General features: G+C 40.8%; 1 protein-coding gene across 1 annotated transcript in view; it reads left to right on the forward strand.

Annotated features, from left to right (window-relative positions):
• rnf17 (ring finger protein 17) overlaps window positions 1-19133 on the forward strand; it is a 67175-nt gene that overhangs the window by 31665 nt on the left and 16377 nt on the right. Inside the window, exons 12-22 of the mRNA XM_033023434.1 lie at window positions 1329-1446; window positions 2033-2153; window positions 3346-3597; window positions 4096-4246; window positions 5097-5212; window positions 5479-5569; window positions 8508-8567; window positions 10076-10191; window positions 12141-12370; window positions 14031-14185; window positions 18266-18385. Coding sequence (XP_032879325.1) covers window positions 1329-1446; window positions 2033-2153; window positions 3346-3597; window positions 4096-4246; window positions 5097-5212; window positions 5479-5569; window positions 8508-8567; window positions 10076-10191; window positions 12141-12370; window positions 14031-14185; window positions 18266-18385 — 1530 coding nt within the window. The remainder of the gene's footprint in view (window positions 1-1328; window positions 1447-2032; window positions 2154-3345; window positions 3598-4095; window positions 4247-5096; window positions 5213-5478; window positions 5570-8507; window positions 8568-10075; window positions 10192-12140; window positions 12371-14030; window positions 14186-18265; window positions 18386-19133) is intronic.

Genomic DNA, 19133 nt, shown 5'->3' on the forward strand with positions numbered 1-19133 from the left:
AATCAGCTAATGTCAGCACCGATAAAAACTTGTCATGATTTGTATATACATTTTGTGTGTGTGTGTGTGTGTGAGTATATATATATTTGAGTGTGTGCCTATGAGTGTGTGTCTGTATATATGTGTTTTTGTGTGTATAAGGGGGGTGGCATGACAGGATTTGCACAGTTTGTGGAGCCAGGGTTGGTAAATAGGGTAAGGCCAACGAATGCCCTTGCATTAGTAGAAGTAGTGGTAAATGTCAATATACATTCAGGAGCACCTGTTCCGTTGTTTTGCACAATCCGCAGGCATTGCCACTTTCATTTTACTGCACATCTTGTATGTGTATATGACAAATAAACTTGACTTGACTTACCTTGACTTGACGACTTGACTTGATTTGACTCAATATTAAGAGAGGCCCGGATGAACGACTTTTATGTTACACTAGACCAAGTGGGACCCGTTGGGTCCCGTCCCCTCAACGAGTGGTTGCGGGGGGGCGGCCTGCGGCGTCACGCGCACACACACACACTTACAACCCCCCCTTGATATATTAATATTATTCATTCATTCCTTTTACCCCCATCCCCCACCCTATCCACTCACGCATCGCCCCCAACACGCAGGTGCAGGTAGAGAGACAGAGAGAGAGAGAGGCAGAGAGAGAGAGGGGCAGAGGGACCGAGGACCCGAGCCGAGAGCTCCAGTACAGGGCCCAATCTGCTCGTTCTTTCTGCGTCTTCTGAATAACCGGGCGGGGGGTGGTCGAGTGCGCAGACCCATTGTGACATCATCAGCGAAAGAGAGTGGTCTTTAAATTCAAAAGTTTTGTCAGATTTTTGAGCATTTAAAGTAATAACCCGAGAAATCAAGGATGAGATTGTCAGCTAAGGCGATTTTGGAATCCATGGGGGAAAATGTCTACCGGAAGATGTAAAAAATTTACCGTTACCGCATTGTTTTTCCGTGAAGATGTGATCTCACACACACACACACACACACACACACACGCACGCGCACACACACACACACACAGACCCCTTATTGGCGCCTTTGACCCAGCTGTAGCCGGCAGATCCGTTCCCCACTTCCAAGACCCATTTTGTCGCCCAGCATCTTGACGTTCTGATAGTGTTGGAATCTCACTTCTGTTGGTCTGGCAAAACGGATTATCCAGAAAGGCTGGAGCCAAGGGTGCTGGCAAATCAACGGTGGATTGTGATTGTTACAGATACCAACATCGATATAAGAATGCGGTCTTTGAAATATGAAGGGAATATGCTGATCTTTTCCTTTGTTTCAATTTTAGTAACTGAAACAATGCCACAAATAATGTTTTTCAGGCTTTACAGTCTAGACTGTCAGATCTGGAACCTGTCAACACTACAGAAGGCTGGAGTGATTGCGTAAAAGAAAGATTTGAACATCTTACACTGAACAAGTGCATGTGGTGTATGACTTGTAAGTGATTTAACAAAACAACTTAAGGACACAAAGTTCCTCAGACTAAAGTAGAGTCCTGACCCAATACATCACCTATCCATGTTCTCCAGAGATGCTGCCTGACCTGCTGAGTTACACCAGCACTTTTTCTCCTTTTGTGTAAACCAGCATCTGCAGTTCCTTGTTTCTGCGTATAAATAGAAAACATTTTCTTGTGTTGAACCTTTGTCTCTGCTTCCTGATCCATCCCTTACACACATTTCTCACAAATTTATTTATCTGCATCCGTTGTCAATTTACAATCAACTGCTGATTATCCAAGTCTATAAATCTTTACACTGTCCTTCTGAAGGTGCTTATTGGTCTTTTATTTGTGGTGATACTTAAATAGTGCTCTAGGGTGTATATTTTACTGCAGTGTCTACATCTTGTCTACAGTAGATCTGCCAGGTGTTTTAGGAATGGCTTCAATATGTTAAATAATTGATGTATTTGTACTTCCAAAAAGAAGACAATTTCAAATATTAAACAAACTTTGAACAATTTTTTTTATTTGACTTTGCCTCGAAATGCACAACTTAAATGTGTCTTCCTTGTCCAATAGGTGAATCCCTGGGAAACACATTATCAGTTTACTTATTTGATTCAACAACACAAGTTAATGGAACTAAGTCTTGTATAAACAATATCCTAGTTGAAGAAAACCTGGCACGCTTTACACAGAAGTAAGCATCTTCGATTCTTTTTTCATTTAATTTAATGACAAATGCGCAGAGTTTGGACATTTATATTGTTAAATGGTAATGATTTGGAACTTGGTGATTTGCTTTTGAAATTGAAAATGCCTGTTGGATTGTTTAAAACTGTATATCGACGAGTAATTGTTGGACCTTTGTACTAAATTGAAATTGCTATTTGTGTAAAAACGAACTGCTGTAGGAACTCGGCCCAAAGAAGGGTCCTGACCCGAGACATCACCTGCTCATTCTCCTCTATAGATGCTGCCTGACCCATTGAATTCCTCCAGCAATTTGTTTTTTACTCAAGCACCTGCGTCTCTCATGTCTCTATTTACTTTATATTCAGCAATTATTGCTTGCAAACTCCAAATAATTTCAGTTTATCTAGAAATTAAAAGTGATGCATATTTTAGCATAAAGTAATTTGATTCATATTTCATTAAAAAGCTTGCTGCAGATTGCTTGGTCTCGATCCTCCCATGTGTCTGAGCTAATACACGGAGAAGCTGGACGTATACTGTGCTCTACAATAAGACTCGACTCATGCCTGATTGTCTAAAAGAGAAAAGATCAGTTTCTCCCGCAAATCGTAAAAGTAGAGCTTTGTGCACATTTATCAAAAGAGGAAAATCTGGCAAAATATTAATAGACACAGGAACTACAGATGCTGGTTTACACTTAACTTGGGGTCAGACAGCATCTGGAGAAGATGGATGGGTTGATGACTTTTTAGGTCGGGGGGTCTCTAACGTTACATATCCATGTTCTCCAGAGATGCGGCTTGACTCGCTGAGTTACTCTAGCTCTTTGTGTCCTTTTTTTTCCAAGCAAAATATTCATGGTCCTGTTGTGCACTGACTTTAATATGTTGAAATAAGTGGCAATTTAATTTCTAGAAAATGTGCAAATAGAAGGCGGATTGGGATTTGTGTTATATAAGGCCAGATAGCGAATTAACAAGAAATATTTATATTCCTTCTATGAAGGTTGACTTAAGTCATGTTATGTGTTCAGATTAGTGCTGTGATTTAACATTTTGGATGTTTCTGCATTGTTGTTACCTTAACCTCTGCAATTGGTATTACCATTACCTTTATAGACAATTCTCTATCTATATTGCTGCCATAGTTGTGCATGGTGTTTTTCTAATTTCATCTTTTCAATGTTATTTTCAAAGCCCTTCCACAGGTTTCTTTATGGAGCACAACAAAAGCACTGTGAACTTCAAACAAATAAATAAGAGTGAAGAACTAGATGTTTTCCGGGATGTTGTACAATCTCATTTGTTTGAAGGAATGGACTCGTGGGTGGAAGGACCAAGTAAAAATGCTTTTGATTTGGCCAAGCATGTTGTTGTAAAAGTCACATTTGTGGCATCGCCCAGCAGTATATTTGTTCAATCATTAGTATCTCAACATCTACTGAAAGAGTAAGTATTTCTCAGTCACAAACTCTTGTTGTGCACAGTTTTTCGGATATTTTTCCCAATTATGTTACTTCAAAGAATTGGGGATGAGCTATAAACACAGATGCATTTGACACCCTGATCATAAAATGGTACAGCAGAAGAACAAGCCCTTTAGCCCATAATATCTGTGCCGAACATGATATCAACTAAATCTCCTCTGCCTGCACATGTCTCTTTCAATAGACAATACTTTGCAGAAGAATTGTAAAGTGACTAACATTTAACCCCTCTCAACACTGAACAATCACTCAATTATGTAACAGCATCACGACTGAAAAGGGTAAGCCTTCAGTCTCTCATGGATGCTGCACTATTAAAAGAGATCATGGCATGTCTTTTCATGGGCATTAACAGCACATTTATTCACCATCAACAAAATCTGTAGAAGAATTATTAAATGATATAGCAGCACATAAAACAGAAAATGTAAAATCGATGGAATATAAATATTTGTTTCAGTTTGCAGGAGGAAATGAAAGATGTGTATTCATCATTAGAACACAATGAGGTTGAATGGGAAGAAAATAGGGACTGTGTAGCCTTGGTTTCTAAGACCAAAGAATGGCGACGAGGAAAAGTCACCAAAATGATTTCAGACAAAATTGTGGAGGTAATTATTTGTGATGGCATTGTCTTTGCACCTTATCATGTTTAGGCATTAGTTGAACATTGGGCTTTGATGGAGGGTTTAGAAACTTGGATTTTTATTCAACATTTACATGAGATGCAGTGTCTGTCAATAAATCTATTTTTCTAGAAATTATTGTATAAAAATGTGAGAGGTTTGGAAAGTAAATATTTCTCCAATTACCCAAGGCTTTTAAATCTGAGTTAATGATTTTAAATATCATATCCTCCTATAAGGCATTTGCTAATCATAAAGTAAATGCATAACTCGAGGTGTAGCGTTTCATGTTGGCTAGTTTAAGTTAATTATTTGCATGGCATTATTAACAAATCTCACCAGCTCTGGGAAATAATTGCAGAGTGCCCGACATGTTCATGATTGACTTTTAGCAAAAATAGTTATGTGTATTAGTCCATAATAGGAAAGCATGAAAAGTCATATCTACTCTTCTTTTACTACTGATCTACTTCCTTGGCTTTTGTTAGATGACATTGGTTTTGCATGTATTTACTTTGTCTACGCAATTATAAAATGTTTCTTGTCTACTAATCCACAAGATTAATCAACTGAGGTCATTCTACAGTTTGTGAGACTATTAGGAACCTTGTAAGATTAGATTTTGTTTTTATATCATTTAGAAGGTGGAATTCACCTTTGACCAAAATGGTTCTCGGGTCAAAAAGGGGTAATGGCTTTTTGGACTGTTTCATAGAGTAAAATTACTGCTACTGCTAACTGATATGGGATATTGATGGGTGTGACATTTATGACATTTTGTTCTATAGCTTCAAGCACTGTATTGGTGCATTCACTTAAGTAATTTTTTACCCAGGTGTTCTGCTATGACTTTGGAAATAAAGAAATGGTGAACAGCTGCATATTAAGGCAGCTTAAAGAAGAATTTCAGTTTGAACCTCTGGCACTTGAATGCTGTCTATCATCCATCAGGTCAATTTAAAATCCTGTCACTATTGCAGTTTTATTATTAGGGTGAATATTTAAAATTGTCAGAGTTATTTATTGAATTGTTTTGTGGACAAATAGCTACATAACTTGCAACGTTTTAGGTAGTGTTATTAAAGGCCTTCCACAAGGCATTTCTAATTTTTAGTTTGTTTTGCTGCTTGTGAAGGGATTGATATAAAATATTTTTTAAGTTATCGAAATGCTCGAGTATAATAGTGAAAATAATGTAAATAATTTCAATGTTCTAGACCAGCTGGAGGGAGTTTAAAGTGGGCAGCAACATCATGTGATTTTTTGGAAGATATTCTGATTGAAAGTTCAGTTCTTATGAAAATTGAGGTCAGTTCATGCATAAAAATTCCATATCATATTTTGAATATTCTATTCTTTAGTTTTGAATAATTTGATGTGGTTTTGTGTTTTATGATGTTAGAATAGGAATTCTTTCTGCAGAAATATTAAATAGTTACATCAGTTCAATACGTGAGGCTAATAAAGATGATCCTATTGGGTTTAAGAAGGAACTGCAGATGCTGGAAAATCGAAGGTACACAAAAAAGCTGGAGAAACTGAGCGGGTGCAGCAGCATCTATGGAGCGAAGGAAATAGGCAACGTTTCGGGCCGAAACCCTTCTTCAGAAGAAGGGTTTTGGCCCGAAACGTTGCCTATTTCCTTAGATGCTCCATAGATGCTGCTGCACCCGCTGAGTTTCTCCAGCTTTTTTGTGATCCTATTGGGTGGTGGGTAAACATAATAACAGCAACAACATAATAACAGCAACAAATAAAATGGCCAAAAGATTTCTCTATTCCCTGGTGTAATCTCTTGATATTCGTAACTTCAAATTGTCCTTTAGAGCAGGTGGGAGGAACAGGGGCGGAAAACCCGGGGGGGGACCAGAGGGGACACGTCCCCCCCCCCCCCCCCCCCCCCCATGTTTTGAGAGGTGGGCGACATCACCGCCAGGTTAACCTGCCTGGGCTTGCGGAAAATATGGCCAGCGCGGAGAAGCAGCGCTGGTATCCCATCAGTCCAGACAGGGCTGTTAGTTAACCCGGTGAGACGGGCACAGTTGAGCTGCATTTAGCGCTGGATTGAGCCTCCGATGCCTCGCGCGCGTGTGTGAGTGTGCACATGCGCGCGCAGCCGGCAAAAAATTGTGTCCCCCGTCCCCTCCATGTCTTGATAGTGAGTTCCGCTCTTGGGGAGGAACACCAGCTGAATGGTTTCGTATCTCTGGTCTTTGTTTCAACCATCTGCCTGTCAAAATTAAAATTTAAGTTTAAATGAATACATTTTAATCTCTATAATTATAAAACTCTGGTCTTGGATGTGGATGTATTTGTGTGTGTGTGTGTGTGCGTCTTGTTTGTCTGTGATTCACATCTTGAAAACACGACGTGCTAACAGTGGAATTTCAACATATTCCGATAGAGATTTACCTCATGATCTCAAATATTGCCTGATCTGAAAACTTGATTAATTATTTCTTGAGTTATTTATTAAAATTGTTCACAAAAATGAAATCTTTTTTAAACCTAACGAGCTGATGACGTCACAATGGCTCTGCTCCTCGCGGCCCGCTGCGCAGTGTTTTAAACGCGCAGCATGCTGGGCATTTTTTTCCACACTATGCGAGTTACGTTTTCCCCCACCCCGGACTCGCAGTCATTTGTTCGCCGCCCGCTCTCACTCGGCCGACCGACCGTCCGCCGCGCCCGCAGCCCAGCCGCCCTCCACCTAGGGCTCTGGATTGAAGCCGCTGAACACGCAGTAATTTGGTTGGGCTTCAGAGGTCCCGAGCGCTACCGAGGCCCGCCGCCCACTCAGTGTCCGCGCCGCCCGCTCGCCGAGTTCAAGTACGCCCTCTCCCTCGCTCTCCCCCCTCCCCCCTCCTCCTCCTTCCTCTCCAACTCCCCCCTCTCTCCACCCTCCCTCTCTCCCACCCCTCCCTCTCTCCCACCCCTCCCTCTCCTCCACCCCCCTCCCCACCCCCTTTCCCTCTCCCTCCCCCCTCCCTCCCCTCCCCCCCCCTCTCTCCCCTCCACCTTCTCCCCTCCACCTTCTCCCCTCCACCTTCCCCCCTCCACCTTCCCACCCCCACTCTCCTCCACCCCCCTCCCCACCTCCCTTCCCCCCTCCCCAAGTCCTCTCCACCCCTTTGCCCTCTCTCCCCCTTCCTCCTCTCTCCCTCCTCCCCAACCTCCACCCTCCCCCCTCCCTGGACCCCCCGCTCCACCTCTCCCCACCCTCCCCTCCATCCCCCTCTCCACCTCCTTCCCCCCTCTCCCCCTTCCTCCCTCCCCATTCCCCCCTTCCCCCTCTCCTCCCCCCCTACCCCCTCCCCCCACTCTCCACCTCACTCCCCTGTGTTTGTGTGACGCCGCAGGCCGCTCAAATCCCCCCCCCCCCCCCCCTTGCGGGTCCCCCTTGGTCAAGTGACATAAGATTATGATTTAGTCGATCAATATAGTATGACCCATCATAAGGAAAAAAAAAGTCACATTATTTTGATGGTGCGGTGAGACTGGCAGTTTGAGTAAAGTAAATCTTTATTTGTAAACGACAAACAAAAGAAGTATACGAAAACCGCGTGCTGGGTCAGCCAAATATATAACAGCTCCTGCTACACGGGAGGAGCTCTGTCGACTGAGGAATAAAAAGCCCGCGAAAACACACCCGCGATCACGTGATAGCGCCAGCCAATAGCGAGGGTTCGCATTGCCTCAAGCCACCACTAGGTGCCGCTACAATGGGTTAATATAAATTTGAAGTGATGAGTTCAATTAGTCGAAACACCACAGGATGTTGATTGACTGTTGGGAGTAACCACAAGGATTTTCTCCATGATATAGCAAGGAGGAGAATACAGAATACATTTTATGATAATGGCATTTCTGCTCAATCTGGCTAGCTGTAGATTGAGCTGTATATTTAGAGGTAGAGTGAAAGAAAATTATAATCCTTTACAAGAAAAAGGATTAAATATAAGAAAAATTATATTACCTGAATCATGCTGGTTCCTAAAATGAGTGCTGCCTGCATCCAAGTCACCACCTAGTACACATTGGGGCTCCTACAGCCAGAGTCAGTTCAATCTGATTTTAGAATTGCTTCTTGGAGAGAGCACAATAATACTTGAGTCAATTGTGCTCATTGACAACTCAATTAAGCACAATAAAACAGGATTTTTTAACAATGTTTTTCCATTGCATGTTCTGTGGAACCAAAAGACTGCATAATGTGTTGAGATTTATTTTGTTATTCTATCTGTAGGAGAAAGATATCCAACATTTGGAGAAAAGAACTGATTGTTGTGGTGCGGCCAATGAAAAGGTTAGGCTGATAATAACTTTTGGCAAGAGTGCAAAACTATGCTGTTCTGAATTGTGTACCGTGAATGCACCCTAATATCAATACTTGTTCATGTCAGGCATTCCTCTTCCTTTTTTTGTTTCTTCTGCTTGTACAGGAAAGGGAAAATTGGGTATATCTGGATTATAGAATGATTTAGCTGTTGGTTGATTATCACGGGCATGGATGGTAGCTGTCTCCAGATGAACCTTTCTAGTGTGGGTACCCAATTGGATACCCCAATGAGCATTTTTTTCTGCTCCCATTCCCAGAAATAGAACAAATGAGATGAATAATATGCATGAAAGTGGTCATAATACAATGGAATTGGATAGCAAAGTGCACTTGATTGAGATAATGCGCTCTTCACTCAATTGCCTAGATTTGGACTGCTAAAACCTTTATAAAAGAGATCAGTATTTCTAGCAGTTATATATCAATCCTGCTCATGCGTTTTTGCTACTCGGCATGCTACGCAAGATTTCAAAAATATTCTATTCATAGCAACATTGAAACATAGAAAATAGGTGCAGGAGTAGGCCATTCGGCCCTTCGAGCCTGCACCAACTCAGGCTCATCCAACTCAGTATCCTCTACCTGCCTTCTCTCCATACCCCCTGATCCCTTTAGCCACAAGGGCCACATCTAACTCCCTCTTAAATATAGCCAATGAACTGGCCTCAGCTACTTTCTGTGGCAGAGAATTCCACAGACTCACCACACTCTGTGTGAATTTTTTTTTTCTCATCTGGGTCCTAAAAGACTTCCCCCTTATCCTTATACTGTGACCCCTTGTTCTGGACTTCCCCAACATCGGGAACAATCTTCCTGCATCTAGCCTGTCCAACCCCTTAAGAATTTTGTAAGTTTCTATAAGATCCCCCCTCAATCTTCTAAATTCTAGCGAGTACAAGCCGAGTCTATCCAGTCTTTCTTCATATGAAAGTCCTGCCATCCCAGGAATCAGTCTGGTGAACCTTCTCTGTACTACCTCTATGGCAATAATGTCTTTCCTCAGATTAGGAGAATAAAGCAGATAGTTCTAAATGATAGCATGCCTTTGCCTGTTCCCGAACAGTCTGTACACCATTGTCATCATTAATCGTGCTAATCCATTTAAATGCACTTGCAGATAAATAGTTACAGCACTAGTTTGTGTTGTTTCTTTTATCTGCAGTGCTGCTTGCAAAATGACGCCGCAGTTTTTTATTCCATAGAGGAATTTTTATTTCTCAAAACCTTTTTGTTCTCCACTCAAAGTTTAGCACGGAATCTGTCAGCTGCTATCATTTGTGGCATTGTTAGTAAGAAACATGATCTTAACCTTTCGATCTTAATTTTTGGATAGCTTAAATACTAAGTAATGCCACTGAATAATTAGTTTTTAAATTGTGCCCGACTAGCTTTCTGTAACATGCATAAAATTAGGTCAGCAGATATGGTCACTTTAGCAGTTTATAACAATCTTTTTGTATAAAAACTACTTCTAGGGATCATCTTCGAAGTCACCTCTGCCTGTGAAGCTGTACACAAAGGATGAAATTGGACAGTTTGTCAACATTGCACAGTACTTGATCGAGAAAGGCCTGGCCTTGCCTCAGAACATGTAATTATCTTTTATTCATGTAAAATATAATGAATGTTTTGTTTACAAGATTGATTCGGCTTGAGAAGAATCCAATTTAATCATGATTTCAATTTTGTTCCCTAGTGATTGGAATATTATGAAATATTAAATTTATAATTAAAATGACAATAGGAAAGGAAAATACATCACACAGAGTAGGTACTCTCAACTTTTATTGTTGACACAATAATCGAAAGATTTTGAAATCTTTGTAGTAAAACAAAGTTCTGCCACTACTGTTTCTAAATGAATGGGTCTGGAAATGTAATTGCCTACTCAACATTACTTGATTTTATTTTCTCCTTTCTCCAATGGAATCACTGCAATTTACCTTGCCTCCCCCAGCCTGAAAATGTGCACGGTCCTTTAATTGGTGTGGCTGTTTGGGTACATAGATTTGGAAGTTAGTTACGGTACATGGCTTTGACCTAACTGTGAATTAAATATGAAGGTATTAATAAGCAGTGAGAATCCAAAGTATAGTCAATGCCTCATTAGCATTGCTTTCAGTAAATATATTTTTTAAATTAAATAATAATTGGTATGGAGGCTGCATTCAAAACTCAACTCAATTGGTTATCCATGGTTGTCCTTGTACGAAATCCAAGATGGTACCCAAGCATAGTGACTCTACGTGCTGGTCACAGAAGTGGAACTGCAATCACACATTACAATCGCCTCACTCTTTTAAATCTTTGTGCCAACAGCAGCATTTCATACTTTAAATAAGCTCTTCTTAATCACATCTCACTAAACATCATTCCCTTTATCATGCATCTATACGATGTGGACGGCTCGATTATAATTTTGTATAGTCTTTCCGCTGACTAGCACGCAACAAAAGCTTTTCACTGTACCCCGATACACGTGACAATAAGCTAAACTTGGAGCCTCGGCGGCGACGGGAGCATCGATGGCGGTGGGGCCTCAGCAGCAAGGGGAGTCTCGGTGGCCAGTGGTGGGGGGGGAGGACCGCGGTCGATGAGCGTGAGGGGGGGGGGGGGGGGAAGAACGATGGGGACCCGGCGTGGAGGGGGACAGCTGTGAAGAACAATGGGGACCTGCCATGGGGGGACCACCATGAGGGATGGTGGGATAACATAGGGGGACCCGGGGGGTGGGGGGGGAAACAAAGGCACTCTAGTTTAAAATCCTCTACTTAGAGGATAAGTCTGTGGTTGTTCCATTTTGTTCCGGTGAAGGCGCTGTGCACACGGCAGCCAACCAACAGTCGCTTGTCTTTTTCTTTTTGTTTTCACTTTTAATTTCATGTTTTCGTGTTGGACTGTTTGGCAGACCATTTTCCCTCCGGGGATGAATAAAGTTTTATCGTATCGTATCGTAAACTATCCCAAAATGTCCTCTAAGATGATGAGCTTCTTTCCTAAACCACTGTAACCCATTTAATGAAGCGGCTACGCCTGTTGGAGTTGGATTAACGTTTAAAGAAAGAAAAAAAATACTTCCAGGTCAGGGTGATTGGTGATTTGGAAAATAACTAGCATGGATAGAAAAGAATTAGAGGGATTTGGATCAACCACGGGGAAAATGGGATTAGTGTAGATGGGCATCCTGGTTGGCATGCATGAGTTGAGCTGCACGGCCTGTTTCTGTGCTGTGTGTTGTAAATGGTGCAACGTTTGCTATCCCATATGACAGCAGAATTTTCTCATTACCAACAATTCATTGAACCATCGTGTGGCCGGGGAGTGTCTATACTTAGAAAAACAGTTCTCCTGATCAGTATAGTCCAACACGATTCAGGCCCCAAGGGTGCCAGACGAGAGTGTCAACCTCTATTCTGGCAGTTGCTATCAATTAGGAGCTACTAACATGGAGGCTATACTTAATTTGTATATTTCTTCTTCAGTATATCATACGTTGATTTTTAGATCTTTATATTTGACCAATAAAATGTTTGTTTTAAGTTCAACTGCACCAGATACTAAAGATGTACAGTATAAGATGAAGCAAAATGACAGGCATGAGTCATTGGGCCTGGCACCTGAAAATGTTGAATATCTGGCACCCGGTTATGAAGATTGCACATCTAAAAAAGTGTACAAATCACCTGTTGTACCAAATATGAATATTTTTGACATTGAAGTAACAGGGGTCGGTGATGGTGGAATCATCTATGGAATGCCATTGTCATCAAGTAAGTGAAAGATCGTCAAGGTTGCTCAACGAGACATGCATAATTTCACAGATTTTTCTAATTGCAGTCCACATGGTCTTTCATGACTTTCGTTTAATTTTAATGCGTTAATTCTGATTATATTATTACACTTTAAGCTTTGAGTTGCAGTCAGCCAGCAATTGCATGACATTTTTGATGTGAGAATAGACTCATATAAAACTGTTCAGCATATATTTGCATGATAAATTTTGCTTAAGTTTTAAAAGCATCCTAAAGAGGGAAGAGCTTTTCAATACTTGCAGATAAATAGTTACAGCACTAGTTTGTGTTGTTTCTTTTATCTGCAATGCTGCTTGCAAAATGACGCCGCAGTTTTTATTCCATAGAGGAATTTTTGTTTCTCAAAACCTTTTTGTTCTCCACTCAAAGTTTAGCACGGAATCTGTCAGCTGCTATCATTTGTGGCATTGTTAGTAAGACACATGATCTTAACTTTTTGATCTTAATTTTTGGATAGCTCAAATACTATCAAGATCGCTACAAACCTCCTCAATAGTCCAATCAATCTAAACAGCAGAAGCCAAAGGAGTGGTATGTGGGAAAATTAGGCTTCTGCTGTGATTTTTATAAAGTAGCTCAATCTTTCCCTTTTAAAATTCCTACCATTGGAGTTCCTACTCCCAAGGTAGTACAAAATTAACTGTTGCTAAATGTAGGTTAAATTGCTGAAGAGCGGCACATTTAATACCAATGCAAGACTGTTAATCAAGTGCAATTCTCAGACGTTTTCCTGCACCTATTGCTGTGCTAAAGATGGACATTGTCATGGATAAAAGTTTCTATTAAAATTAAATTAAAATTATGAGACTTTTCTGTATTTTGTTCATTGGTGGCTCCTGAGCTTTTGTTTTGATAATTCATTTGAAGTTTAGTTTAGAGATACAGTGCGGAAAAAGGCCCTTCAACTCACCGAGTCCGCACCGACCAGCGATCTCTGCACATTGACACTACCCTACACGTATTAGGGACAATTTACACTTAACCAAGCCAATTAACCAATAAACCTGTACGTCTTTGTAGTGTGGGAGGAAGACGAAGATCTCGAAAAAAACCCACGCTGTCACGGGGAAGAACATACAAACTCCGTACAGACAGCACCCATAGTCGGGATCAAACCCGGGTTTCTGGTGCTGCAAGCCCTGTAAGGCAGCAACTACTGCTGCGTCATGGTTCAAAATGTTTATATTCACATTCCAAAGTAATACAAATCTCCGGCAATCTTGGTCAATTCTGACCTCGGCTGTTTGTTTGGATTCTCACTGTGATGGAGCGAGTTTCCCTTGTGTGTTCTCTTTACTTCCACGTCACAAAGATGTGCTACAAGGTTAATTGGCAGCTAAATTGCACCCAGGACAGGAATGTAGCAGGAAAACGGGGGGAGTTAATAGTCATGTGAGAGGGATTAGAGTGTATTTAACAGGGAAGGTGGATCTCATTTGGTGATACAGGATCCTACAAAGACTTAATATGAATGGCATATTTTCATGTTCAAATTAAATATGAGGAATGTCAGCATTTTGTTCTTTTTGATGTATTTGGGTTTTATATACCTTTTTTTGAACTATTCAAATTAACAATTGTTCTTAACCATTATAAAATGTTAATCTTTTGAATACAGAAGATCAATTCACCATGTTGACTGGTGCTAGCTTTAAAGTTTTACCATTTCTGAAACCATATTGCTATCGCAAAAATGAAGGATGTGTTGTTAAGGGCTCGGATGCACTGTGGTATAGAGGAAGGATTTTGGAAGTTATTGGGGGATCTGTCATGGTAAGATGCCTTGAACATTTATTTATGCAATTAATATTAATGTAAAGGGTTACAAAAATATGATTGTAGACAAAAATAATTTACGGTAGATATGTAGAGTTGTCTTCCCTGAAATATTTTCATTTTCCTTTAATGTTCTTAATAGTACGTGGGTAAAGTACACATGCAATATATAGTGCATTCAGAAAGTATTCAGACCTTCACTTTTTCCACATTTTGTCACATTACAGCCTTATTCTAAAATGGATTAAATTCATTTTTTAATCATCAATCTATACACAATACCCCATAATGAAAAAAGCAAAAACAGGTGTTTAGAGATTTTTGCAAAGTAATTAAAAAGAAATAACTGAAATACCACATTTACATAAGTATTCAGACCCTTTACTTAGTACTTTGTTGAGGCACCTTTGGCAGCGATTACAGCCTCAAGTCTTCTTGGGTATGACGCTACAAGCTTGGCACACCTGTATTTGGGTAATTTCTCCCATTCTTCTCTGCAGATCCTCTCAAGCTCTGTCAAGTTGGATGGGGAACGTTGATGCACAGCTATTTTCAGGTTCCTCCAGAGATGTTTGAGCAGGTTCAAGTTTGGGCTCTCGACGGGCCACTCAAGGACATTCACAGACTTGTCACGAAGCCACTCCTGTGTTGTCTTGGCTGTGCGCTTAGGGTCGTTGTCCTGTTGGAAGGTGAACCTCCACCCCAGTGTGAAGTCCAGAATACTCTGGAGCAGGTTTTCATCAAGGATCTCTCTCTACTTTGTCTGTTCATCTTTCCCTTGATCCTGACTAGTCTCAAAGTTCCTGCCACTGAAAAACATCCCCACAGCATGATGCTGCCTCCATCATGCTTCACCGTAGGTATGGTATTGGCCAGGTGATGAGCGGTGCCTGGTTTCCTCCAGACGTGACGCTTGGCATTCAGACCAAAGAGTTAAATCTTGGTTTCTTCAGACCAGAGAATCTTGTTTATCATGGTCTGATAGCCCTTTAGGTGCCTTTTGGCAAACTCCAAGCAGGCTGTCATGTGCCTTTAACTGAGGAGTGGCTTCCGTCTGGCCATTACCATAAAGGCCTGATAGGTGAAGTGCTGCAGTTATAGCTGTCCTTCCAGAAGGTTTTCCCATCTCCGCAGAGGAATGCTCGAGCTCTGTCAGAGTGACCATCGGGTTCTTGGTCACCTCCCTGACCAAGGCCCTTCTCCACCAATTGCTCAGTTTGGCCGGGCAGCCAGTTCTATGACGAGTCCTGGTGGTTCCAAAATTCTTCCATTTAAGAATGAAGGAGGCCACTGTGCTCTTTGGGACAAGCAATGCTGCAGAAATTGTTTTATACCCTTCCCCAGATCTGTGTCTCGACACAATCCTGTCTCGGTCAATGGACAATTCATGGCTTGGTTTTTGCTCTGACATGCACTGTCAACTGTGGGATCTTATATAGACAGGTGTGTGTCTTTCCAAATCATATCCAATTAATTTAATTTACCACTGGTGGACTCCTATCAGGTTGTAGAAACATCTCAAGGATAATCAATAGAAACAGAATGAACCTAAGTTCAAATTTGAGTGTCATAGCTAAGGGTCTGAATACTTATGTAAATGTGATATTTCAGTTATTTATTTTTACTTACTCTGCCAGAAATTCTAAACGCCTGTTTTTGCTTCTTCATTCTGGGATGTAGATTGATGATAATAAAAATTTCATCCATTTAAAAAAAGGCCGTAACGTAACAAAATGTGGAAAAAATGAAGGGGTCTGAATACTTTCTGAATGCACTGTATTGAAACATGGTGATTTATTACTGTTAATATTGCCAGTGTTTTCCAAAATTCATCATACAAAAGCCCTGTAGAGCTGCAGTAAATTTTACACTCTTGCTGCATCCCTTTTGCAATAAAATCAAATATGTTACTTGCCTCGCTGATTGCTTGTTGTACCTGCATGCTCACATCCTGTGATTGTGCAAAAACATCCTGATCTCTGGCCATTACTATTCATGTTGCACATATTAACCTGATTTCCCCCCCAAAAATGAACAACCTTACTATTTCCCACATAATGTTCTTTTTGTCTGTTTACTTAAGTCTGCAAAGACAAGTTTTCTGTCAACCTCAAAGTAACTTACTCATGCTATTGCCATGTTAACAATCCATGAGTGTAGGCCATAACCACATCAGTTTCCCCCTTCGATTGACACAAATAACTAGAGGTACTCAGCAGGTCAGGCAGCATCTCTGGAGAAAAGGAATAGATGATGTTTCGGGTTGAGACCCTTCTTCAGGCGACTCAGATTTCCCTTCTATGTTTTTCCACCATTTCAATTGTTGTCCTTTTTTCATTTCTTTTGGAGTGCCTATCATAAACCAATTAGTCTTTTAAATTTATAATTTTCACTTAGTTGTACATTCCTTTTGTAGCTGCATATTGAGGGTGAAGAATGTTATTTTTTCATTCAAATAGTTGGAAAACCTAATCCTAAATTGGCTTGATGATAAAGAAGTAGAGAATAGTGGTGGATAGGTTTTTTTCTGATTGGAAGACTAACAAATGGTGTACCATGGGGATCAGTATTGGAATGTTTGTTGCTTACAATACACTTAAATGAAAACATTGCAGATGACACGAAAATTGGAGTCGTAGATAGTGAAGAAGGTTGTCTAAGGATGCAGTGCTGGCAAATGGAATTTAATTCAGATAAGTGTGAGAACGCACTGTCGGAAATTAAATTCTCATAGGACATGGAGTAAATGGTGAAGATATTAATATGGGTGATGTATAGAGGGACTTTAGGGGTGTAAGTCTAGCTTGCTGAAAGCAGAAAATTGGGTGTAAAGGGTAGCGAATAAAGTATCTGATATGCTTGGCTTTGTAAGCTGAGGCATTGAGAATCGGAGTTTGGACATGTTATAGCTCTCTGAAACATTGGTTAGACAACACTTTTGAGTATTACGTACAGTTCTATAGGAAGGACATAGTGGCATTAGAAAGAGTGCAGAACATATTCACCGGGTTGTTGCCAAGAATGGTGGGCAGTAGTTATAAGGAGAGATTGGATAAGCAGGGCTCTCACTGGAATGCAGGAAGCCTTGTAAAGGTTTCCAAAATTATGACGAGTATAAATATAATAATAATAATGATGGATGGGATTTATATAGCGCCTTTCTAGAATACTCAAGGCGCTTTACATCACATTATTCATTCACTCCTCAGTCACACTCGGTGGTGGTGAGCTACTTCTGTAGCCACAACTGCCCTGGGGCAGATTGACGGAAGCGTGGCTGCTAATCTGCGCCTACGGCCCCTCCGACCACCACCAATCACTCACACACATTCACACACAGGCAAAGGTGGGTGAAGTGTCTTGCCCAAGGACACAACGACAGTATGCACTCCAAGCGGAATTCGAACCGGCTACCTTCCGGTCGCCAGCCGAACACTTAGCCCATTGTGCCATCTGTCGTCAGTCATATCATAGTCAGAGTCTTTTTCCTAGTTGCACGTGTTCTTGAACTATAGGGCACAGGTATAATATGGGAGGGAGAAATGCAAAGGTGTGAACTTGTCACTCTGAGGATGGTGACTAACTGGAACGAGCTTCTGGAGGAAGTGGTCGAGACAAATACAATTTGAATGCTCAACAGGCATTTGGACAGGTAATAGGAAATTAATGGGCATTAAGGGATAAGAGCCTAATGCAGGCAAAATTGCATTTGCGTAAATATGTGGCACAATTTCTGTGTTGTGCGATTCTATGATCCTGTGAACGTGCCATTTTAAAAATTGCATCCTACAATTTTGTGTCCTTTTCTCATGTATGCTTGCATTTCTCATGTCCAATCTTTTCACCTGATGAAACATTCAGCATTTTTTTAACATCAAATGATGGCAGTTTTCCATTAAATAATTTTGAATTGATTAGAATTATTTACTCACATAACTAGTGACCCCTTTGATTAAAAATTTGAGGAATACAAAACTAAAAATTCAGATACTTTCTTTAACCTTTAACGTGCAAATCTTCTACTGATTGTAAAGTGAAAACATATGCTGTGAAATATATATATTCTCTTGATTTTAGGTACACTACGTTGATGGTGGATACACTGAAACAATCCCCCAGTGCCATGTTTATCCTGAGCTTATGCATCCTGAAATTCCAGAGCTTTGCCTGCCATTTCAGCTTTATGGAGTGACTCCAGTAAGCTTCTACTATTGATTAAGTGTTTTATTTTTTTGGATTAAATTACACTGCTTATAAAGTTTGTATTGATCAGAAAATGGTGGAAATACTCAGCTAGTCAGAAAGCTTTTGTAGGGAGAAAGACGCTAACATTGCTGTTGATGACCTTAAATAGGTTCAACAAACCTCAAGGTAAAAGCTCAGTAAGACAACGCAATCAACCCAGAATATTAATCTTCCCCAAAGCCATTGTGCTGTAGCTGCAAACAGTGTCAAATACAAAAGTTACTGCAGTTGTCATCTGTTAGTCTGGTTGCATCTCCCAGACCTATGATCTCCACCACCAAAAAGGACAAGGACAGCAGATGCATGTGTGGTCTGTCCATTTCCCTTCACAGATGCTGCCTAACCTACCTAGTTCCTTCAACAGCGTGCCTTTTGCTCAAGATTCCAGCATTTACAGTCTCTTGTCTTCATCTTCCTTTGCTGAGTTTAAAACTAGGAATTCCCACCCAAAACTTATCATGAGAAGGACTGAGTGGTCTCAAGAATAGTAAGAAATAGATAATACACACTTGCCTTGCCACTCATGCTCCGACCCTGGAAAATGAGTCAAGATTTTTTTTTTAAATTGTCATGAAGTAGTGTCGAGTGTTGGTCGCCACAGTACAGAAAGAAGAGGATAGCGCTAGAAAGAGTGCAGCAGAGATTCACCAGGTTCTTGCCGCGTTTAGTCACAACAGTAGATTGGGCAGGCTTGGATTGT

The sequence above is a fragment of the Amblyraja radiata genome, chromosome 6, assembly GCF_010909765.2.
Source record: "Amblyraja radiata isolate CabotCenter1 chromosome 6, sAmbRad1.1.pri, whole genome shotgun sequence".
Lineage (NCBI taxonomy): Eukaryota > Metazoa > Chordata > Chondrichthyes > Rajiformes > Rajidae > Amblyraja > Amblyraja radiata.